General features: G+C 40.0%; 1 protein-coding gene across 4 annotated transcripts in view; it reads right to left on the bottom strand.

Moving 5' to 3' along the window:
• LOC149205398 (RING/U-box protein) overlaps nt 1-25,662 on the bottom strand; it is a 221,736-nt gene that overhangs the window by 16,449 nt on the left and 179,625 nt on the right. For 3 of the 4 annotated variants that reach the window (XM_089395040.1, XM_089395039.1, XM_089395042.1), the window contains 3 exons: nt 12,439-13,684; nt 12,207-12,281; nt 10,014-11,222 (listed from right to left, as the gene is read on the bottom strand). In XM_089395040.1, coding sequence (XP_089251166.1) covers nt 10,014-11,222; nt 12,207-12,281; nt 12,439-13,684 — 2,530 coding nt within the window. The remainder of the gene's footprint in view (nt 1-10,013; nt 11,223-12,206; nt 12,282-12,438; nt 13,685-25,662) is intronic. The other variant, XM_089395041.1, reaches the window with a different exon arrangement.

Below are 25,662 nucleotides of genomic sequence, written 5' to 3'. Positions count from 1 at the left end.
ATTTATTTTGTCCTTAAGTGTCTCACTAATGTAATTGAGTACACCTATAACATCATTGCTCAATAATAATAGCTTCACTTTCCCATCAAATCCTTTCAAGTTACCTCGATAAGCTATTGCATCTCCTAGACTTGTTGTTTTCAACAAGTTTCCCATTGGTTTTCCACCTTTCAGGGACTACCCCCCTTAGCTTGCCTAGGAGATAGCTTAAAAGGAGTGAGTAGGGATCAGAGTGATAGCCCCTACTCTAAGCATCGTGCCACACTGTTTATATCTTGCGAGGTTGGAAACTTTTCCTGCACTTAGGTGTACAACTTAGGCAACAACATGACGACTTGTAACCTGGAGGGTTTTTTACCCAAAATTAAATATTTAAAAATTATTTTTCTTTTTTCTTTTACAATAGGTCCAAATACGACTTTAACTCAATTCAAAAACCCAGAAGCATGAAGAACATGCTTGTCTAGAAAAATAATAATAATTTTTCTTTTTCTTCTTTTGCTTTTTAGATAAAATACATAATGGTACAAATTATGAAGACTGAAACTAGTTACATTTTCCAACACTCCCTCTTAATTAGGAAGGTATTCATAATCGTACAACTAGAATAGGGATACTCTCAAACTGAAGAGTTGTCAAAAGAAGAGTCAGGTTGATAAGTTATCCTTTAAGCATCAACATAATAGGCAACATTGTCAACATAGTAAGGCCTTTAATTGACAAGCTCTTCTTATTTAAGAGCATAATGCTGGGAGGCTTTACGTGAGATACCACACTACCTCTAAGGCACATAAACCATCTGGATGTTCACTAGGAATGTCCTTATAACACTATTTTTTCTTGTATTTCCAATTCTCAAAGAATATCGGTCCTCTTCGACCACTCTTATCTTGGATACCCTGTCCAATCCTCAAAGAGTGTTAGTCTATTTCCTATCTTGGATTCTTTATCCTCAAGGAGTATCAATCTCATATGCTTATCCAATACTCTAGACCCCATTATGTGAAAATTTCTACGAAATTTCTATTGCAGCAATTGGAATTAATTCTTCTAACTATAAAATTAATTATGCAGTTTATTGCTACAGCAACAACAAATTAATCACATTGCAATCTTCACAAATAAAATATTGTAGAAAATAAAAGTGCTAGAAACCGAGAAATGCTAGCACACACAAAAATTGTGACACCATTATTTTGGACAAAAGTCCCTGGAAAAACCCAATGTGGGAAAACCGGTTGCAGCAACTGAGGGTTTATATTATTATTATGCAGCAGAAATTCTGAGTACAATAAAATGTCGCCAAACTGGCAATTCTATCCAAGAGAAATACTGGAAAAAATATATATTAAGGGATTTTACCCTCTCTCTAAACAATCCCGGCACCTAACTGCCTCTAAAAAGAAAGTTGTCCACCTACTCTACGTAGGCCCTGGGTCACCCTAACGTAGACCCTCACACGCTTGGCCTGGAACTTCTGGCAATCAAGCCGTCTTGCCTACTGCTGACTAGGAAAATGCTTCTCCAACCCTCAAGAAAATCTTATCAGCCTCTGGAACTGAAAATGTCCTCTCCTTCAGCCAAATCATACTGCTTTGTTGAAGCAACTACGCAATTCTTGCGTTGCCTCCTAGAGAAAATTTTGGCCTCGTCTTTCTAACTCTCTAGAACTAGAAAAATTCCTCTGGATCACTGTTGACCTCTCCCGCCACCTGCTACTCGCCTCCTAGCAAGATCTCCACTACGAAATCACTCCTGCAACTAGGATTTGAACTGTTTGGGCAAGTGAGTATCTGCAGTGGTGTATTCTCCATCTACCCATCGACCTCTTCTTATAATCTCCAGTTGGGACTCCAATGGCCAAGATTAAAAATTAATTGATAGTTGAGATCATCTCCAAGTCGATCCGTGTGAGTTTCTAGATAATTCACACCTTTCTCAATTAATTCCAAGTAATTAACCACTTTTACTAAGTTAGACATAGGAAATTTTTAATTATGGTCAATTAATTTAATTGAACCATCTCTAGGTGGAATTTCCAGAAACAATTTATGGGTTTCTAAGAACTGTGTTTTAGCCTCTACACAAAATCTCAAGACTAGAACACCATTCAATGCTACAAAAACTAACACTCCCTCTTAGCGAGGAAGGTGTTCTCTCCAACTAGTGTTGCACAACCGTTACAACACCCTGTTTATACAACATCCTCCAACCATGTTGGTTATGTCTGACAATTGTAGTTGCCTGCCACTGTCCACCAACTACTACGCTAACTCTAATTCATCTGCCACTGACTGTTGCTAAACCAAACTGTTGCATTTGTGTTGATGTTGACACTGCACTGTACATCCTGTACTACTGCCAACTCTGCATCTACACTGCAACTCCCTCTCAATTGTTGCTACTGCTACTGCAACTACTGCAACTGAGAAGCATCCAGAATACCGAATCATCTATGTCTTTGTATTGCAATTGTCTCCTAAGCATGTGACTGCTACTAGCTGCTGCATTGTCCACTGAGAAATCTGTGTTGTTACTAACTCTGCTACTGAGCCTTCTGCTCTAATGTCAACACTGCTCTGCGGTCCTCAGCATGACTGCTTGTAGTCTACAACTATCACTCTTGAATTCACTGCATCAACTGACACTGATCCTCTTGCTACTGAATATTGCGGGCCCATAGCAAGGTAATGATCCATGAGGAAACATCATCCGATGCTAGCCTCACTGGACCCTGCCCAAATCTTTGCGTTGTTCTGGGACTAAAGCTCCATATTGCCCTACCTCACTCCAAGAGGTATAGCTGCAAACATGGCGAAATCTTCCCCGGCATAGAGGACAACTTATCTATCTCTGCGGATGCTGCCGCCTAATCCTGCTTGTCCTTCTTCGTTTGAGGACACTGAGAACTATAGTGGCCAAACTTGCCACACCTGAAGCACTTGATCTTAGATAGATCCTTCTTCTTCTCCCCCTACAAACTCTATCCCTAACTAGGACCCTTTGATGCAAGGGCCACATTATCTTCCTCCTTCACACTTTTCGATCCCTTGTTGTTGTTGTCGCTAATGGAGGTCTTCACTAATGCTCGCCTCATCTCCTCCTGCTGCGGGTCTGACTACAGCTTGTCCTATCTTGGTAATGTATCTCGTCCTAGAATGCCTTGAACAAAGATTTCCTAATCCTCAAAAGCATTGTTCAGGGCCAAACGCACAAGCTTTGTATCTTGAGGCACTTCTCCTACGACTGCAAGTTGATCTCAAATTTCCTGAATTCTGGTGAGAAAGGGATCAATGCCTTCACCCTTATGCATCCTAATGTTCCTCGGCTTCTCTTTCAAGAACATCTTCTGTTGCTTGAAGGATTCTGGTATAGCCCTGCGAGAGCATCCCACATCTCCTTGGTTGTATTCTTGGTTGATATATGCGAGACTATATGGTCTCGGACTCCATCCAGGATCATCCGCTTCGTCTTGGCCATCTCCTTCTTGAATTCTTTCAGTTGATCTGCATCAGTAGGTTCTGCAACAATGTTCTTTGCATAGGTCTTTAAACCATGCTCGTCAAGGAGAAAGGACATCCTGGCCTTCCAAATGACATAGTTGGAGGCACCATCCAATCTGTCTTGATCTCTAAGCCCAACTATGGCCATCTCTGCAAAAACTCAAAATTGGAATCTCCTTATGTTTTCATACTCGGTTGCTAGTTCCGAAACTCACACTCCCTCCTGGAATGTGCGAAACCACTATGTCTACCTCATTCTGCCTTCAATTGTTGTCTGGAACTACTAACTCAACCTTTTTGAATGTCCTCTGGAAATTGGTACACGAATTGTAACCCCAGCAACTCAAACTAGCTTGTCTGGCAAACTCGCACGACCTTCTGCAACTAGAAAATTATGGATCTCCTCCAGAAAACTGGAACTAGAAACCCTCTAGGAAAATCTGGAAATTCCTCCCTCTGTGTGTGCACTTTCTCTTCCACCTGGCACTGATTCTACTCTAGCAAACTGCTGCAAAACCCTTCTGCGCCCAGACAAGAAATCTGCTCAGTGAAAATACTAAGTTGTTGTTGCTCCCTCCACATGTTGGAATCGCTTTTCTAGACAAGTCAAATTTTCTGCCACCCTGCAGCTAAAAATCAAACCTTCAATCCAGCAATTCGCACTGCCTAGCAAGGCACTGCGCAGCTCTTGAAAATTTTGACCCGCTATTCCTCTGAACAACTAAATTTTCCTCTTCCACTTTTGAGCTTCCTGTCTGTCAAATATGCTCTGATACCATGTGAATTTTTTTATGAAATTTCTATTGCAGCAACTGGAATTAATTCTTCTAACTGTAAAATTAAATATGAAGTTCATTGCTATGACAACAACGATTTAATCACACTGCGATCTTCATAAATAAAATATGGCAGAAAATAAAAGTGCTAGAAACTAAGAAATGCTAGCGCAAACAAATTATGACACTGTTATTTTGGACAAGGTCCCCGGAAAACCCCAATGTGGGAAAACCGGTTGCAACAACTGACGATTCATATTATTATTATGCAGCAGAAATTTCGAGTACAATAAAATGTCGCCAAATTGGCAATTATAGCCAAAAGAAATACTGGAAAAAATATAACGAGGGATTTTATCCTCTCCGAACAATCTCGGCACCAGACAACCTCTGAAAAGCAAGTGGTCCACCTACTCTGTGCAGGCCCTGCGTCACCCTAGCGTAGACCCTCACACGCTTGGCCTAGAACTGCTGCCAATCAAGTCTTCCTACTTGCTGCTGACTGGGAAAATGCTTCTTTGACCCTCTTGAAAATCTTCCCAGCCTCTGAACTAAAAGCGTCCTCCCTTTTAGCCAAATTGAACTACTCCGCTAAAGCAACTATGCAGTTCCTGTGCTACTTCCTAGAGAAAATTTCAGCCTCCTCTTTCTGACTCTCTGAAACTGGAAAACTTCCTTTGGATCACTAGTGACCTCTCCTGCCACTTGCTACTCACCTCCCGGCTCAATCTCCACTGTTAAATCACTCTTGCAACTAGGAATTTGAACTACTTAGGCAATTGAGCATCATCTGCACTAGTGTATTCTCCATCTACCCATCGACCTCTTCTTACAATCTCCAATTGGGACTCCAACAACCAAGATTAAAACTTAATCGATAGTTGAGATCATCTCCAAGTCAATCTGTGTAAGTTTCTAAATGATTCACACCTTTGTCAATTAATTCCTATTAATTAAGTCATCTCTAGGTGGAATTTCCAAAAATGATTACTGCGTTTTGGAGAACTCTTGTGTTTTAGCCTCTCCAAAAAATCTCGAGACTTGAACACCATCTGATGCTACAAAAACTAACACATTCTCTCTTCATGGCCTTCACTAGACATACGGCTATTTAGTCCTCGCTTAGTGCATGACACATGAAGAAGAAAATATAATGTTTATCATCACTCCCTCTCAACCAAGGAGGAGATCCTTTTACTTCCTTTTAACTAGGAAGACATAACCATGAGTTCTTTAGCATGTCTTCATCAATACATCAGCTAGTAGTTCTAACTTCTTCATGGAGATTTTTTAAGCAGCAATTACATGGCTCCTCCTCTCTTTTGCATCCCATCATATTGAGCTTTTGTAATGGAGCCAAACTTTCTTCAATCTGTGACAGAGTTCAAGCCATCAACCTTTCATATCACTTTCCTCTAGTCATCATCAACAAAGGCATTATATTGAGCCAATCAAAGTAGAGCTAATCATAGCTTCCTCTAATCATGAAAGTGATCTTTATTGTCATCGAAACTTAAATATCAGGTTATCCTTTTGTACTACTACCTCTCAATCCCAAGATGATGTAGACATCTTGATCACATAATCCTTCAAGGATTACCAAAGCCATCCACTCAATCCATGTATTCATTGAATTGAGTTCAAAACAAATAGCTATAGATACACTTGCGATTATGCATTTCTGCAACAATCTGCTAGGTAGCAAAACTATATACCAACCAAATAATCAATACCAAAACATTAATATCATAATTACCTCAAAATGATGGCCTTTTGTCAAGATGTCGGATTTTGCTTACTTGTTTTCTTTTGAGATCAACATCCTTCTGCATGGTCTATCTCCATATTGTACAATCCATGTGTTCCATGATCAGATCACGCAGTTGTAGGTACAACATCATCATGTAAATTCTCCTTTCAGCGTCTTCATATTCTTTTGCAATATGTCATCCGGGGGAGCCAAATCATATTCTTTGCACGTTTTGTCTCCATATCACAACAAGGTTTTGCTTCATCTTTCAAACATCAATGTGTTCCTGGAATGAACTGATCAACTGGAAATCATGTCTATCAGGGTTCTTATAGTTCCCTCTTTCCGTCATGCTCATCATTTTCAAGGAGTCATCAACAAGCACAAGTGTTGTGTTGCTTTGTTCTTCCATCCTTCTCATCTTGCTTCCACAATTTTGATAACCTTCATTATGTGCTTACAATTCACACAAGTACAACCAAGCGAACTATACAAAGACGAGCATGTCAAATCTGCTAGTCTAGGGTTTCCAAGGTCTCTTAGAAGGTGTAATTCTAGGGTCTAGTTACAAACCCAATATTTCTTGAAACATCAGCCCTAGAGTTTTTTTCAATTTAACCCTTGCTAGGGTTTTACCACATACCCTAGATTTTCCTTTCACAATTAGATCCTCAAACCATAGATGTCAAGAGCTAGGGTTTCCTTAGAGGGAACAACCAATTAGGGTTTTCACTCCTAGGGTTAATTCAATCTAAACTAGGGTTTAGAAACCTTACCAAAAATTTTCAAGACTTCACAAGTCCTACACACCATAGATTTTGCAAAAAACTAAACTTTACAGACCCTTTATCAAATAACCATCATCTCATGCACATAAAAATTAAACATACCTCAGCAGTTTACCTTATCTCTTCAAAGGTCTGATCCTTTTTCAACTAAGATTGTCACCTTCTTTCAACAGAGGTGCTTCAGATCTTTGGTCATTCATTATTGTCAAATGGTAAATCATCCAACCATCATTGTCATATCATTTTCTTTCAAAGCTTTAGATCAGCTTCATTGATATCATTCTTTTTTGAACTGGGTCATCATACTTCTAGAAGAAGATCCAAACTGTTGTCCATTGACCATAATTGTCAAGCCATACATGGCCATCTGATCACTATCATATATGTTACAGTCATGCCTCTTATTGACGTATATAACATATGCCTCCATGTCATTGACTGTTCATACTTCAAGTTTGAACGAACAAAAGCAACCACAAGAGTATTTATACATTCTATACGTTGGCTTTTACACAGCATCAATACATTGTGGCCATGGTAGCAATGCCATTGACTGTCATAGAAACAATTTGAACCTCAAGCTTTACAAGCCAAAGCCACAGGATAGGTCGGCTTAACACATTTTCTATGTATGTCAAGTCATTCGTCATTATCATCAAGAATATCAAAGTCTCACTGTCAAAGCTATACGAATCGCAATTTCAATGTCCATAACAGGACCACTATCAAGTTCTGAATTGCATAGCGAGTCATAGCAATAGAAATTGCTAACGAGCCATAACATGAGCCATTGTTATAGAGAATGAGTCACACATAGCTACAGAGAAGCGATCACACTGTCATATAATCTTCGATGCTTCACAGAGTGGTGTTAATCAGAACCATCGACCCAAGAGTTATAAGCAAATGCATCCTTCGGAAATGAGCAAAACGAGCCACATAGGAAAATCGTGTCACATATGCGAACTTCCAGAAATTGTGTGAACCACAATATGGAAATGCAATTCACTAAAGATTGAATGTGAGCCATTAACTAATACGGTCCTTAAAATCTATTATACGACCCACCGATCCATAGATATGAGCTTGATCTATTACAGATTATAGTGCGAGCTTGTTCCAAAGATTATAATGAAACCATATATGCATTGTGATTATATTCCACTATAATGTATGAACACCAAGAATTGATCATAATAATGCAAATGAGATCTCCTGTAGTGTAATGTTATAGTATATAAAATGAGCCCATAATTTATATTTCGAGCCACTGTTTATACTTACAATAACAAACAATATACAGGCCATATGTATAGCAACCAGCAGAACAAAGTTACAATGTCACTGTAAAGATTCCACTGTGAATTGATACCGAAAGCAATGTCATTCTTACAATACAAAGATTTATGTGAGTGTGAGTTAGAGAAGGTCATAGTCCAGTGGAAGAACCACAAGAGCCATAAAGTATGCGGGAACCATGACACAGATACGAGCCATTATGTATACAAAATATAGACAACGTTTCTAGGGAGTGCGAACTACAAGATCCGAACTTTTATATATATACGAACCATGATGTTTACCATCACAAACGATTGCGATCCATCATATCTTTTATAGGAGAAAAACAGTTTCATTCCTTAAAGAGAAAGTTTACATTTTCATGAATCTATTTCAGATCATACAGAGACATTAACTTTGCAGTCTACAGATCAGCACTACAAAATGAAGTCCGTCCATTGGACTATTGCTCAACAGGAGAAGAGCCAGAAAACAAGTAAAACAGGGGAATCGGCAAGGATCACAATCCAAAGGAAAACTGACAAAAAAGAAAACCAAAAAACAACATCTCATATTAGAAATAAAGCTCAAATGAACCCATGCCACAGCTCCTGCCATCTGAGAACTTTTCAAAGAACATAAAGCCTGGACAGAGAGTCTGAATTTCGAGAGAGCATCAGCCTCTATGTTTTGCTACCGATAGACATGCTAGAAGGAAACTGTCGAGAAAGAAGGGATAATATTCCTAATCAGCTTAATCCAATTGCAGAGAACTGGAACCTCAATAGAGCATCAGCTCTGTATCCAATTGATCGTAGTTAGGGAGACATCGATGATAAGAAAGTTTTCAATGCCCAGCCAAGAAGAGAACTGGAGAACACCCCACAACGCTATCAGCTCGGCTCTACAATATATTTAATTGAGCATTTAAACTACAACATTGTAGTGAATTTGATCAATGTGAGCTGCAAACCATAAAACGAGCCACTGTAATAGCAACAGAAATGTGAGCCTCCATAGAGTGTGTGCCACTTCAAGGACTTCGATCCAAAAAGCCAACCGAATGTGATCTCCAAGCCTCCAGCTTCATACCTTAGCTCTGATACCATGTTGGAAAATCGGGAGGCTTTATGATTAAATTAGATTTTCCTTTCTTTGATAACTGCTTGTGAAATTTGTTGGATTCTTATTTATTTAATTATGTTCTTCTTCATCAAACAATTATCAAAACGTAAACATGAAGATCACAAGAAAACAGAGAACACAAGATATAGGCTCCAAGCCAGGGCAAAACCCCTCCAAGGGGAAAACCCAGAAAATTCTCTTCTTATAGAATCAAATCAAATGAGATATCCAAGACCCATGACCACAGAAAACTTCACCCTCTAGATGCCAAGTCAAACCCTCCTCCTTCCCAGCGAATCCATCAGCAAGAGACCAGTAACAAGAGATGTATCAAGGCAAAACTTCCACAAACTTTAAGCTCAAGAAGAAACTCCTTCTCTCATACTTTGGCCCTCCTCTTCATCTCTGTCTTTTCTGTGATATTTCAGACCAAAATCATCCAAGTGTGTGTGTCCAAATGAGCTCCATCTTCCCTCTATTTATACAGTCTAGAGAGGTGCGAATATACATGTCCATTGGGGCAGGGCCGACTTGGCACCTAGAGAGGTTTTTGACCCAAAATTACATATTTAAAAATTCTTTTTCTTTTTCTTTTAAAGCAGGTCCAAATACCATTTTGACTCAAAAACCTGGAAACAAGAACATGCTTGTCTAGAAAAAATAATAATAATAATTTTTCTTTTTCTTTTCTTTTGCTTTTTACATAAAATACATAACGGTACAAATTATGAAGACCGAAACTAGTTACATTTTACAACACATACAAAGTGCAAAATGAATGAGCCCATACCTTCTTCTGGATCAAATGTCTCATGTCAGGGTGCTGCTTTTTCCAGCCCACTTCTGAATCTTTCTTTGAAGTATCACCTTCAGCATGAGAAGTTAAAGAGACCTTTCCCTTTATTTCAGAATTGCTATTGAGTTTATCTTTCTCTGAAATTGCAGAATCTCCATGACACTGTCGATTCACATGCTTGGTTCCATCCCTACTGCCTTTGGACAGCGAATTTACTGAAGCTGATTCAAGACCACCATTGCTATCTTGGTCATTCACTAACAGAGAAGCACTGACCCCTTGATCTTGGCTACCAATTAGTTTGGCACAAGGATCACCAAGACTTAATCCAAGGTCACATTGACTAAATTTACCTGGATCCACTTTTGGCATATGGGTTTCAATGTCTTCAATGGCATGTGAGGAAGATCCAGGATTATTGATTTTCTCTATTTGTATATCCGTTGTTGCTGAACCTTCTATTCCACTTCTGACTTGCATATCTGCCGTATCATCCACAGATGGAAAGGTATTGTCTTTTGCCTCAGGTATGAATTCTTCTCTAACTAGCAATGGTTTTACTACTCCATTATCTACTTGCTCGAGGCACAAATCCTTGTCTTTTTCTCCATTAAGCAATTGCTCTGAGGAATGTTTACTCTGTTGTACTGTTGAGAGAATGACTTTCAAATTTGAGTCAGCAATGTCAGGGATAGATGAACTATTTGATATTTTTGATATATTTGAAGGCCCAGGAATTTCCAAGTCTTCCAAATCATATTCAAAATCTCTATATATATCCAAAGCTGGATGACAGTCTAGATCAAGAACATTGTCAATGCGACAAGTAACATCGTCTTTGTTTTCAGCTACACTGTCAGTTTCAACCACATTATTTTCAGTTATGTGATAAGGGCTTCCAGGGGGGGAGTCAGAAATAAGGCCTGCAGCCCTGAGAGCTTCAGTAATACTAATATCATCCCTCAACTCAGTTCCCAATCTGTGGAAGCCATCATCTTCTACTACAGCACTATGGTTAGACACTACTGGAGACAAAGCCCGTGCACAAAGGTTAATGTAGACACTTTTACAATTTGACCTTTCATAAATTTCATTTTCCTTATTAACTGCATCTGCAACAGCAAACTCTGATTCTGCAGTTCTTCGAATGGTTTCCAAATTTGCTTTCTTCAAGTAATGCTCCACAAGCCGATTCAACTGCATCTGCATAACACAGTTTTCATCATCTATCCAAGTATTATGAAGCCATAGATGATGGTGGGTTCCTAGTAATTTACATTGCAGATATATGGAGAACTCACAAAAAATAGAAATTCATACAAGCACAAAATAATACACACTGAAAGCAGCAGATATTAAGAAAAGCAAACATAAACAGTCTTAAAATGACATGCTGAAGGAAATCTGAACAAATTACAATGCCTGAACAAATGGTTGGCAACAACCCTCAAAGTGAGGGGGAAAATAGCAGAAAGCACCTCATCTAAGAGAAGAAATCCACGTAATGTAGACGAAAATGAAAATTCCTAATACACCCTATCTAGTAGCACAAATGCATAGGGATTATAGAAAGCTATGAGAAAGATCAGGCTAATCTTGATTCTTGAACCAGCGATAGATGAAAATGGCTAAAAATGAGCACGTATTGGAACAGGGTCCTATAAAAATATCTTAAGGAAATTCAGTCAGGGCTTCAAAAGAAAAAAGAATAGGTTTGCACATAAGTTACCAAAGCCATTAGAAACCACCAAAAACTTGAAGCAAAAATCTCCAAGGATTGTAGTTCAATATATCAGGACTTATCCTGAAGCATGTTTTTTGTCAAACAAATACATGCATGACAGGTATGAACAGAATGTAATTTTATTCTCATCTGAAAATAAAGTTATGCCTTTTTCCGAGGAAAAAAAAAAATTATTCCTGCATGCAATCTATATTGAGTATAACCTGTGTGATAGTCACTCAATGGGAATCTATCTCTAGATTGATACTATTTTACTACTTTTTACAATTGTAGAACATTATATGTATACAAAGAGCAAGATATGATTTCTAGACTTTCATTTCTTTACATAATACTTCTAGCTTGTGCCAGTACTTTAGTGTAATGGATTACCTTCAATAAAAAAACAGTGTTACAACTCAAGTTGTACTTTCTTCCTTCATAGTAGTCATGTAATTACATACCTGCCGGACTGCGGTTGGAACACGACTCTGACGATTGTGAGGCAAGATTGGCCTCATATCTGAAGGTAGTTGAATCTGTTCCAATTCACAAACAAAAGACATAAAATACTAGCTTTCCACTCACAACATAAAATGAGACAATGTAAATATAGGACATATATTCACAAACTAGCAACTTAAACTCTGACAGAAGATTAAATCCCTACATAATCCTGCACTGAAGAAAACTTACCAGTAATGGAAAGCTACCCATTTTCCCTAGGCTTTCTTCAGTTTTCCTTTCATCGCTACCTGTCTTTCTTGCAAGTACCTCTAGAGCCCATTTCCTTTTATCAAGTTTCACATCACTAGAGATGCCAGTTTTCTGTTGTACTATTGTTGTTTGTAGTGTTGCACTGTTTAGAGAGGAATTCAACTTCTTAATCTCTGTATGCTGCTTAGTTGGATGAACACTTCCAGCTGCAGTATCTACCTCAGAGCTTGGAATCTGGCACATGCTATTGGTACTGTTGCATGTTCTTTCTAACTTGACTGGTTTGGACTCTGCATCAGATCTGCCTACTTGTACATTTCCTGAATTTAAATAAGCAGAAAGTGGCTTGATATCATCTTTTCTTGGGAATAAAGAGGTATCTTCTATATATAACCTTGAAAATATTGGATCAACTACCTCTGTTTCACCCATATGTTCAGTTTCTAGAGATTTAGAACATGCATCAAGGCTCTTTTTCAAAAGATTCATGATGGAATCAGGTTTCTCAACCTTCTTGAGTTGTTTTGTTTTATCGCACCTATCTTTCCAGAATTCAATCTCCCAAGCACGACGTTTTCCATTTCCAGTACCATATAGTTTCTTTGTCAGGTTTTCCCGTATCTTCCCTCTCTTTAGTGGTTGGTGGATCACTCTGAGATGAGATCTATTAGTTCTATCACTTCTGTCATTTCCACGTGTTCTAATCATTGCAGCCTTGAATGCTGCAAGAAGTGTTTCATCAGAAGCATCAATCTTACCAAGGTCATCTGTGGTATCATGGTCAGATGCTATTCTCAGTTCTTTTCTTAGCTCCTGGACTAAACAGGATGTCTTATTTTCATCCATCCGTCTTGGCATGATCTTCTTTATTCTCACACTATTTATATGATCACTTTTACTTACAGTCTTTCTGGTGGAGGAATGTTGCAGTGTCTTTGCAGTAGCTGGAAATTCTAGTCCCTTCACAAGACTCATAACTTGAGGTGAGATAACATCACTTTGAGTATGACTTTGCAACTTGTTAGATCTCATTTTTTTCTTAAGTCCAAAATTATCTTTGGAAGCAGTTGCTTCATTAGCATCACATCGGCCTTTGGTAGATGGGAGGAAAATCTGCTCATTCGATCCACTTGACCTTGCTCTTTTAATAGATATTTCATTATGCTTTGCAGTCTTTCCAACCATTTGGCCACACTGCATAGAATCCGTTGTGGCAGATGCATCTCTGAATAAAACACCAATAGAATTAAAATAAGTCAAACCCAGATAGGCCAATATGTGCCAAATCATAATTCAATTGAAAAGCGATCAAGCTTCGCTTTCTACAATGAAACAACCTTTAGATAATTGCCCAATAACGAAATAATGCATTTCCGTCCATCAATGTACAAAAACAATATTGTATCTAACACAATGAATCCTGGTCTGTGATTAACTCATAACCTGCCTAGCTATGCAAAAAAGGTCACCCGCAAAGTTTTAGTCCAAAGTTCAAGCAATTATTCACAGTCAAAAGAGGATATGACCAGCACTTTGAAAACAAAGATTGCAATCTAAGATCAAAGATCAACCTCTGCCTGGAGTGGGAAAAACATTTCTGATGCAAAGATGCTTTAGAACAAAATATATTTCCATGGGTTCAATTCAAGGCAAGAAAACATGGAAATTTAATATACAACGCCAATAGAAATGAATGAAATAATATTAATGTCCACGGAAATAAAATAGGTCAGTGGGACTGGGAACAACAACCTGCCAGCAATATGAGTGCAAAATTCATCTACCAAGAAAACAAAAGAAAACCTTATGCTAAAAGGAAAAGAAGAAAACCTTACATATTGTGCGGAGCCAACTATAAGTACAATCTCAAGGTAGTAGAAGAATAGACCGCAAGTAAGAATAGGTAATTGCTATAATCCTCAGATTCAGGAATGGCAATGTCTGTCTGAATAGCCTGTCTGATCGTGTCATGTTTCTGCAAAAAGGATCCCAAATATACAAAAACAACCACCTCCATATTCCTTAAATCCTTCTGATATTTTTCATAGACTCCCTACAGTCTGCATAATATTTAATTCCGTCCAAGCCCTTCACCACAGCAGTCAGTGACTATGAGCTGCAATACCTTGATTGGTTGTCTAAGACTCTAAGCATCAATATCAGATTGAGAACTATGAGCTATGATTCTATGAACCATAACCTCAAGTCTGATACTTTTTTTATGTAGGTCTAGAGGGTCTACTTCCATCATATTTTTTCACACTGGCATGAGAGGAGAAATCTTTACTGGAAATTCATATTCTATTTTTCAACCTTCTATTAGTGGCATAAAAACTAGGTAAGGGTTTCTTAATTTTGGACTCTAAAGGCCATTTAGAGCTTATTGGTTTATGTGTTTTGGTTAGATATCAATTTGTTAACTTTAGATAACAATGGTATGTTCTATACTTAAGAGCAATTTACTTCAATTTTTCTTAGAAGCCCAATATCAAATTCCAGATTAGCAATCACATTGACATTGACAGTAAATGCAGATAGAACATAAACAATAAGCATAGGACAAACCAAGACAAGAGGACACAATATCTGGCGGATGCCAGGGAAAACCCTTTGATCAAATCTTCTTATTATTCTTCAAAAGTTCAGTAGAGAGAGAGAGTACATAATACAAAATTTCTTTGCCCAATCACTGTAAGATGCCCTAACCAGAAAGACAACACTGGTCAAACTAGCAGTAAATCTCCTCCAAATTAGCTCGGTCAAACACAGTCAACTCGGCTTCCAAAGACAGTGCAAATCAGCCCAAAACAGTCCTGAAATTCTTAGTCAAAGTCAGTCAACGTAGGTCAATGCTGCGGTCAAAGTTGCTGCAGTCAATGCTGGTCAACCTGCCCAGAAAATCTTGGTATCTGTGCCAGAATATGCGGCCTGCCCAAACAGAGATTCTCCCACAAAAATCGCAGTCAAATGAAGTCAAACAATGCCCGGTCAACACTGGTCAAATCTGGCTGCAACTCGGTCAACGCAGAGAACAGAAATGCCCAGTCAAACCTTCACACGTGTGGAGAAGAACAGGCTGCCTGTGATTTGTATGACCCAATCAGATGAAGTGAGAGAATGGAATGTTGAGTTGTGAATGTCCAAATGAGGGAAAGGCCTCTTCTATTTATACACAATGTTGAGGGTGAAGAGACACAACGGTTGGGCTTTATGAGCCTACATTTGACTGGAGACGATCTTAACAATTTGTCCATAGAAGAAATAAATTCATAATTCCATTTCTACTTGTCAGAATGATATGATCTTTAGATCAATCTTGCACCTCTCGGAAAGAGGAATCGAATAAAAATATCATCTCCATCACATGAGTTGTCCAAGGTGGAGTTTGGCCCTAGTTGCCAATTTTAACACTCCATCTCAACTAGGAAGTCCGAAGAACTCCACTTGCCAAACCATCTGTCAATCTGTACCATCTCTGTCATCCCTGCTCTGCTGAACCATGAAGAAATAATGAAGAAAAAATGATCGAGAGTGTACCATACCACTCTCCACTGACCCGAAATCAGTCTCCATTGATCCCACATCAACATCAAACATCCTAGCATAAGGAGTACAGTAGTACACGATGCGTCCATTGGTAGTACTATGGTCCCTATCCTCATTTACCAACTCATTGGCCAAATGAGAGGTACTTCCCATGAGTCCTGGACTGCATGGGTAGGATGTATCGGCAGGAGAAGGTGAACCATATTAGTTTTTGGTAGAATTGGAAGTGCTCTAGCCTTGAAAATTGGTGGATAGGCTAAGGCACACGAGTTCTAAAGAACCCAGAAACCATTTGGTGAAATTCCACCTGGATTGTATTCTATTAAAATAATTAATATTTTTAATGGGGTTCCTAAGGCTAAACTTAGGGAAATTAAAATATTAATGGATATTAATCAAAATATGGGTGAGAATGATCTAGAAGGCGGATCAAGTCATGTTTTAATCTTAGTTCTTGATTAGAGACTTCATCTCGGTCGTTGAAGACTCAAGGAGAAAAGTATAAAATGGAGGCTTGGAGTTCATTTGGAAACACACAGTCAGAGAAAATTGATCTGGAGTTCGATTTATGGGGCTAGGAAGCTGAGAAATTCGAACTAAGTGATCATTCAACAGCAGAGGGGAAGTGAGAATCCAGGAGGACTTTCCAGAGAATACTAACAAAGAGGCAAAGAGAAGCTTGTGGAGGCAGCACAGTAGCCAGGAGAGTTGACGTTGGGCCAATCTGGGCCCACGCAGCCTTGATGCATAGCCAAAAGGGCCAGCGCAGAGGGAGAGAGCTGCCTTCCACACAAAGTGTCGGAACCATCAAAATTGTCGGGAAAGCTGACACAGTGGGCAAAAGAGCTGAATACAAAGCCTCAAAGAGCTCCACGTAGGCCCACGCAGTTATTGCAAAGGGGCAGTGTAGTTGTAGTCGGGACCAGCCAGATTTGCTGCCAAAATTTGCCGGGTGAATTGAGGTAAAACTCACTCAGGTTCTCCGCCATTGTAATTCTCTGTCATTAGTTTGTCCGGAGGGCAACCAGCATTTGTATTTAGAACTTCTGCTTAATAATAGTAAATCCTCAGAGTTGCTGCACCAGTTTTCCCGCATTGGGTTTTTTCGGGGAAGTTTAGTCCAAAAATAAGTGTCCTTTGTGTGGTTGTCTCATTTATTTTTCAGTACTTGATCTGTATATTAGTGTATGCTGCAGTGTATTTGCATTAATATTTTCTAAATACTTCTAAAAATAACTTGTTAAATGACGAACACAAGTTGGTAATGCAAATCAGTTTACTGCAGTAGGATTTTTGGTTTATTAGATTCAAAAATTTTCACATGGTATCAGAGCATTGATTTTGAAACAGGTAGAGCAAATCCAGTGTTAAGCAGTGAGGCCGAAAGCTGCACTTGGCAGCAATTCGAATCCCCTTGAAGGGATTGCGCAATCCTTGCAGGGAAGTAGATCCAAGGAAATATCTCTCTGAGTGAGACGACAGAGATACGATTTCTGAATCGTGAGTTTGTAGAGGCAGAGGGAGTGACACAGAGCCTCAGCGCAATGCTCGAAGGGCGTAGTTTTTGCATGGGTAGAAATCCCTTGGAAAAGAGAAAGACATGTAGAAGGGGAATTTTCTCCTCAGAGAACTTTTCACCAAAAAGTTCGAATTTATCACTTGCTAAGCAATTGAGCAGTGCCAAGCAGTGACTAGAGGAGTCAGTTCGACAGTTGGGTGAGATGGCATCGCATGGGCTCAGATATCAAGACAGGTTGGAAGGTGCCTCCAACTATGTCATATGGAAGACCAGAATCATAGTTGTTTTGGAGGAACATGATCTTGACACCTACGTCAATAGTGTTGTAGTTGTTCCTGCTGACAACAATCAAAAGAAGAAGTACAAGGCTGAGCAGGGGAAGGAAAAGAGGCTCATTCTCGATGGTGTTCGAGATAATGTGGTCTCACACTTGCAGGGCAAGGATACAACCCGAGAAATGTGGGAAGCCTTGACTTCTCTGTATGAAGGCTCTTCCGAACAACAAAAGATGTATTTGGAGCAAAAGTTGCAACGGAATTTGATGCAGAAAGGAGAAGGGGTGAACCTCTATCTTCAGGGTCTTCAGGGCACTAGAGACTAGCTTGCTACAGTGGGGTCCACTCCTCAGCCAACCACGATGGTGAGGATAGCCCTGAATGGAGTCTCGGATGAATGGCAAGTTTTCGTCCAAATCATATTGGGCAGAGAAAAACTACCTTCATGGGAGGAGATGTGGGCAATTCTTCTACAAGAGGAGTTAAGGAGGGACCTAGTGAAGGTCAACCTCAATGGCAGCAATGGGAGTCGCACAAAGATGAAGGAGGAGGACGAGAACGCAGCTCTGGCATCGAAGGGGTAGCAGAAGCCAAAGTGAAAGGACATTTCGAAGGTGAAATGTTTAAATTGTGGCGAGTTGAGCCACTATGCATCCTAGTGTCCTTTGAAGAAAAAGGACAAAGATGAGAAACATGATCCCAAGGCTGCTTCAGCAAAGATTGACGAGGATGAGTATGCCATGAGTGCCCACACATCTCCAGGCGGGAGATGGGGCGATATTGAGTTGTAGTCGGGAGGACTACATGTGGGCAGGATCCTTGAAGAGTCCACCTCTTGGATCAATTCCTTGCTACGAGAGCCCAAGATTCGGCAGTAGCGAGATGAACTTAGTGTCAGATGATGCAATGGAGTGTTTGGAGGACAGATGCAGTAGCTGGGGACCAGAGACTAATCAGTGCAGAGCAAGGTTGGCAGCAGTGCAGTTGGCACAGTGCAGGAGTCAGCAGCAGCGCAGAAGATTCAGAGGGTCAGAATCAGCAACAGTCAGATTCCAACATTCATTGTATTATGTTGAACACAGTTAAGTTCAACTAATTTTGGATGTTTTTCAGTTGCTTCTCTCAGCAACTGAGTTGCAGTACGGATGCAGTGTTAGCAGTGGCAGTGCTAGCAGCATAGCAGATGCAACATTTGAGAGGGAGTTGTAGTACAAATGCAGCAGTGGCAGTGGCAGTGTCATGGGCAGCAGTACAGTAGTAACAGTAGCACAGTGTTGGTGGCAGCAACAATGCAAAAAGGTGGTGCTTCAGAAACAAAGCAGCATGCAGGTGGACATTGTTGCTAGAGCACTTTCCTTGCTAAGAGGGAGTGTTAGTTTTTGGTAGCATCGGAAGTGCTCTAGCCTTGAAAATTGGTAGAGAAGCTAAGGCACATGAGTTCTAAAGAACCCAGAAAACGTTTGGTGAAATTCCACTAGGATTGTACTTTATTAAAATAATTAATATTTTTAATGGGGTTCCTAAGTCTAAACTTAGGGAAATTAAAATATTAATGGGTATTAATCAAAATATGGTTGACAATGATCTAGAAGGTGGATCAAGTCATGTTTTAATCTTAGCTGTTGAGAAGAGACTTAATCTCGGTCGTTGAAGACTCAACAAGAAAAGTATAAAATGGAGGCTTGGGGTTTCATTTGGAAACACACACATAGAAATTGAGGAAATCGATTTTCTGAGGTGAGAAGTTCTCGAGAGAGAAATCGATTGGGGAGATCTTGCAGCCAAAGGGCAATGATAGTTTGGGAATACAGACACAGAAGCGGAGAGAAGCTTGTGGAGTCAGCGCAGTAGCCAGGAGAATTGATGTTGCGCCAGTTTGGGCCCACACAGCCTTGACGCAGAGCCAGAAGCAAAAGCACAGAGGAAGAGAGCTACCTTCCACACAGAGTGACGAAACTACCGGAAACTGGTCGAACAGCCAAGAAAGCTGACGCAATGGGAAAAAGAGCTGACGCAGTGCCTCAGAGAGCTCCACGTAGGCCCACGCAATTACTGCGAAGGGGCAATGCAGTGGTAGCCAGGGCCAACCAGATTTGCTACTGAATTAGTCAAAATTTGTTGGGTGAAGAGAGGTAAAACTCACTCAGGTTTTCCGCCATTGTAATTCTCTCTCACTGGTTTGTCGGGAGGGCAACTAGCATTTGTATTCAAAACTTTTGCTCAATAATAGAAAACCCTCAGAGCTGCTGCACCGGTTTTCCCGCATTGGGTTTTTCCGGGGACGTTTAGTCCAAAAATAAGTATGTCCTTTGTGTGGTTGTCTCATTTATTTTTCAGTACTTGATCTGTATATTGGTGTAGGCTGCAGTATATTTGCATTAATATTTTCTGAATACTTCTGAAAATAACTTGTTAAATGAAGAACATACGTAAGTAATGCAAATCAGTTTACTGCAGTAGGATTTATGGTTTATTAAATTCAGAAATTTTCACAAACCACTCATTGTATGCATATATCAACCATCATGGGGTATCACAGGGGAAGGTGAACCACTCACCCTGTACACAACGCACCACTAGGGTACGCTGAACCACTCACCCTATGGTCATGCATAGCTCCACGAACTACCCCAAGTCCCCTAGAGCTCCCAGAGCTCAATATTCAACTCAAATGAGACCCCATAAGAGGGTCTTTCCACAACTCCCAGTTGTTCACGGAAGGTTAAGAATTTGACCTTCCCCAAGGGCTTCATAAGAATATCTGACCTGTTCATCAGTCCCAATGTGATGGAGCCTTATTGCTCCCCGTTATACCATATCCCTAATAAAGTGGTCCCTAATATCAATATGCTTGGAGCGGTCATGAAACACAGAATTCTCAGAAAGACGAATCCCACTTTGGTTGTCGCAGTAGATCAAGTTGGTATCCAGCACATGCCCAAATAGCTCACTAAAGATCTTCATCAACCAAACAACTTCATAGGAGGCCATACTAGCAGCAATATATTCGGCCTCGACGGTGCTCAAAGCAACTGATTTTTGCTTCCTGCTCATCCAGGATATCGAAGCAAAACCTAATGAGAAGCAACATCCCGATGTGCTCTTACGATCCACCACACTGCCAGCCCAGTCAGCATCAAAATAACCATGGAGCCTCAAATTCCCGGCAGTGTATCTCAGTCCATAGGTGATTGTGCCCCGGAGATATCTCAAGAGATTCTTGGCAGCAATCCAATGTATGTGATGAGGCTCGACCATAAATTGACTCAATGTATTCACTACAAAGCATATGTCCGGACAAGAGTTCACCAAGAACATCAGGGCCCCCACGAGTTGACGATACTCAGAAGGATTTCCCAAATTGGGCCCAGCAACACTTCCACATAACTTCTTGAAGTTAAGTTCCATCGGAGTAGTCACGGACTTGCAATCCACCATCCCAAATCTTTCAAGTAGCTTCACAATGTATTTTCCTTGGGAAAGGAAAATCTCACCTGGCTTTTGCCAGACCTCCAAGCCTAGGAAGTAGTGCATCAATCCTAGGTCCTTCATCTCAAATTCGGAAGCCAACTCCCTCTTGCATTGATAAATAAGAGGGTTTGCACCTGTCAGAAAGAGATCGTCCACATAAAGTACCAAGATGAGAGGTCTATCATTTTCAACCTTAAAGTAAAGGTTCGGATCAGCTTCACTTCTTGTAAAACCCAGCTTCATCAGATAATTGTTGATCCTCTCATACCAAGCCCAGGGAGCTTGCTTCAACCCATAGAGGACTTTCTTCAACCTGCATACATGTGTCTTTCGATATTGAACTTCGAACCCCTCAGATTGTTCTACATAGACTTCCTCCTTCAATGAACCATGCAAGAAGACGATCTTGACATCCATTTGATGTAAATTCCATCCTTGAGAGGCAGCAAGGGCAATGATCGAACGGATGGTGGTATATCGGTCAATTGGTGCAAATATCTCATCATAGTCCACATCTTCCTTTTGAGAGAAGCCTCGAGCAACAAATCTGGCCTTGAACTTTTCAGCACTTCCATCAACTCCATGCTTGATCTTGTAGAGCCATTTCGAGGTGACAACAAATTTTCCCTTGGGTCTAGGGACCACATCCCAGACATCATTCTTCATAATTGACTCATACTCTTCGTTCATAACATCCTTCCAAACTTGGTGCTTCACAGCTTCTTCGAATGTGCAAGGCTCAGTTTGAACAATGGTGCTCATGGCAGCTAAGTACCCTTGGTACCTATTCGGCTTCTTACTTTCACGAAATGTCCCCCTTGGTGCAATATGTCTCTCGGCATCTTTGAGAGTGTCCCTGAGCCATGAGGGTCTCCTTTTTGAGGAGGGCTCATGAGGAGGTGGATCAATGGGATCCATCAATCCTTCAGCATCGAGCATCAGCTCATCCTGTGGTTCTCCCTGTTTTCCTGTATATGCTTCTTTGTCCTTCCTTGGAATAGGAAGGTTCTTAATTTTCCCAAGGCCAGCATCTTCATCGAAGGTGACATCATGACTTATCTCCACTTCTATTTGACCAGGCACATAGATTCTATATGCCTTTGAAGTTTCACTGTAGCCCACAAATGTTCCTTTCTTCCCAGATGCATCCTATTTGCTTCTCTTTTCTTTCGACACATGAAAATACACGAGGCTACCAAAAATTCTAAAATGAGAAACATCCGGTTTCTTACCGATGAAAACTTCTTCAAGAGTTTTGGAGTCCAATGTTTGATGTGGGCATCTATTCTGAACATACATGACAGTGTTGGCAGCTTCTCCCCATAGGAACTTCGGAAGGCTTTGATCATGAAGCATGGCAGGGATGGCTTTTATAATGAAACGATTCTTTCTTTTAGCAACTCCATTTTGCTCCGGAGTATATGCAGTAGTAGTCTCTCTCTTATTGCCAGCTTCTCTACAATAGTCAGTGAACACATTTGATTCATATTCGGTTCCATTATAGGTCCTCAATATTTTGATCTTCTTCCCTGTTTGATTTTCGACCAAGGCTTTGAAAGAGCGGAACCATGAAAACACTTCGTCCTTCTTCTTCAAGAAATAAATCCAAGTTTTGCGAGAGAAGTCATCAACAAAAATAGCATGATATAAATATCCTTCCAAAGATGTTACAGGTAACATACCAAATAGATCTGAATGAACCAATTGCAAAATGTTGGTAGTCTTGCAATCACTTGAGGGGAATGGTACCGTTGTATGTTTTCCCTCAGCACATCCCTGACAAACACCTTCATGTTTTACTTTAAATTCGAGCATACTTGTCACCATCTTCCTTACATCGGGTAGGGCTTTATAATGAAGATGAGTAAATATTTGGTGCCATAATTCGGATTGAAGAGATGTGTTGCAAGACATAGCTCCCAATGGACATCCTCCAACTTGATATAGGCCATCAACCCCTCATCCAAGAGTAAATGCTTCTTTGAAATTTCTTTTCCAAATGTGTACCTTTTCTTCAATGAAGCCACCTTGAATCCTTTGTCCTCCATCACTAAGATAGATACCAGGTTCTTCTTTAGATCAGGTACATATAGTACTTCTTGTAGATGAATGATGTTACCTTGATTCAACTGAAGAGTCACATTCCCAACACCTTTCACAGGATAGGTGGCATTGTCTCCAAGAATGATTTCCATATTTGTATCCTTTTCTATCAGATTTGAAAGAGCTTCCTTATACCCAGTGAAGTGCCTTGAGGCACCACGATCAATCAACCAATTTCCCAAGGTATCCGGAGGAAAGGTAGTAGAAAGGGCAGATATAAGATAAAATTCTTTTTTCTTGTTATCTACAACATTAGATCCATCATACCTGGAGTTTCTTGATCTTTTGGGAGGTCGACCATTTCCATGTTGAGTAGCGGGAGCATTTCTTTTTCCTTTGTTGTTGAACCTGCCATTTCTTTGATTGTTGTTGCCCCTGAAATTGTTGCGGTTGTAGTTGTCATCATCCCGAGGTGTATCCCTTTTATTAAGACACTCCCTAACATAGTGGCCAAATGTGTTACAAATGAAGCATCTACCCTTTCTTCCATCTTTGAATCTCAATCTTCCTTGACATTGCTTCTTTGAACTTGCATTATTCTTCTTTTTAGCATGAACGGAGAATGTAGTAAGATCATTCCTATTTGAAGGCATGTCCCTCTCTATCATCCTTGTTTCTTCTTGAGTACATCTAGTCAACAGCTCATCAAAATCTGGAATCCAGTCATTGTTGAGGATGGTAGTGTTGAACACATCCCATTCACGAAGGAGACCTCCAAGGGCAATGAGAGTGAGCTCCTTGTCAGCGATAACTTCTCCAATTGATAGAAGATCATTTTTATTTCGGTAATCTTCATGAAGTAGGATTGGATATCTCCTCCTCTTCCCTTCTTTATGTCCTTCAACTTGTTCTTGAGAAAGAGAACTTGGTTTGCATTGCTAGCTTTGAACATGCTAACCAACTTTTCATACATCTCTTTAGATGTGCCCAAATCGGAGATGTAAGCAACTAAATGTTTATAAATAGAATCCCTGATGATCTTCTTAGCTTTGACTTCATCTTTCTTGTACTTTGTCTCAGCGGCAGACGGTGCATTTGATGGAGGTTCAGTAATCTTTCCCCACACATAGTTCATAGCATCATGCTCTTCCAAAGTCAAAACAAGAGACATCTTCCATGCATGATAATCAAACTTATCATTGAGCTTGTCATCAAATTTGAAGTAAGATGAGGAGGCCATTGAATCTTGTCCTTGTCCAACAAATCTCAGTGATTTCTCTTCTCACCCTTGCTTGGGCTTTGTCTTCACCTCAACTCTGATACCATGTTAATTTTAAATAACAATGGTATGTTCTATGCTTAAGAGCAATTTACTTCATTTTTTCTTATAGGCCCAATATCAAATTCCAGATTAGCAATCACATTAACATTGACAGTAAATGCAGATAGAACATAAACAATAAGCAGAAGACAAGCCAAGACAACAGAGCACAATATTTGGCAGATGCCAGGGAAAAACCCCAATGTGGGGAAAACTCTTTATATTAAATCTTCTTATTATTCTTCAAAAGTTCAGCAGAGAGAGAGTATGTAATACAAAATTTGTTTGCCCGATCACTGTAAAATAGTTCAGTCAAACTGCAGTCAACAGAACGCCCTAACCAGAAAGACAACGCTGGTCAAACCAGCAGTAAATATCCTCCAAATTAGCTCGGTCAAACCCAGTCAACTCGGCTTCCAAAGACAGTCCAAATCAGCCCAAAACAGTCCTGAAATTCTTAGTCAAAGTTGATCGACGCTGCAGTCGAAGTTGCTGCAGTCAATGCTGGTCAACCTGCCCAGAAAATCTCGGTATTTGTGCCAGAATATGCGGCCTGACCAAACAGAGATTGTCCCACAAAAATCGCAGTCAAATGAAATCAAACAATGCCCGGACAATGCTGGTCAAAGCTGGCTGCAACTCAGTCAACGCAGAGAATAGAAATGCCCAGTCAAACCTTCGCATGTGTGGAGAAGAACAGACTTCCTGTGATTTGTACGACCCAATCAGATGAAGAGAGAGAATGGAATGTTGAGTTGTGAATATCCAAATGAGGAAAAGGCCTCTTCTATTTATACACAATGTTGAGGGTGAAGAGACACAACAGTTGGGCATTATAAGCCTACATTTGACTCGAGCCGAGCTTAACAATTTGTCCATAGAAGAAATAAATTCATAATTTCATTTCTACTTGTCAAAATGATATGATCTTTAGATCAATCTTGCACCTCTCGGAAAAAAGAATCCAATAAAAATATCATCTCCATCATATGAGCTGTCCAAGGTGGAGTTTGGCCCTAGTTGCCAAT

The sequence above is a fragment of the Pinus tabuliformis genome, chromosome 1_2 (genome assembly GCF_031772625.1).
Source record: "Pinus tabuliformis cultivar Carrire ecotype Pingquan chromosome 1_2, CPIR1, whole genome shotgun sequence".
Classification (NCBI taxonomy): Eukaryota; Viridiplantae; Streptophyta; class Pinopsida; order Pinales; family Pinaceae; genus Pinus; species Pinus tabuliformis.
This window is presented reverse-complemented; position numbering and strand designations above follow the sequence as displayed.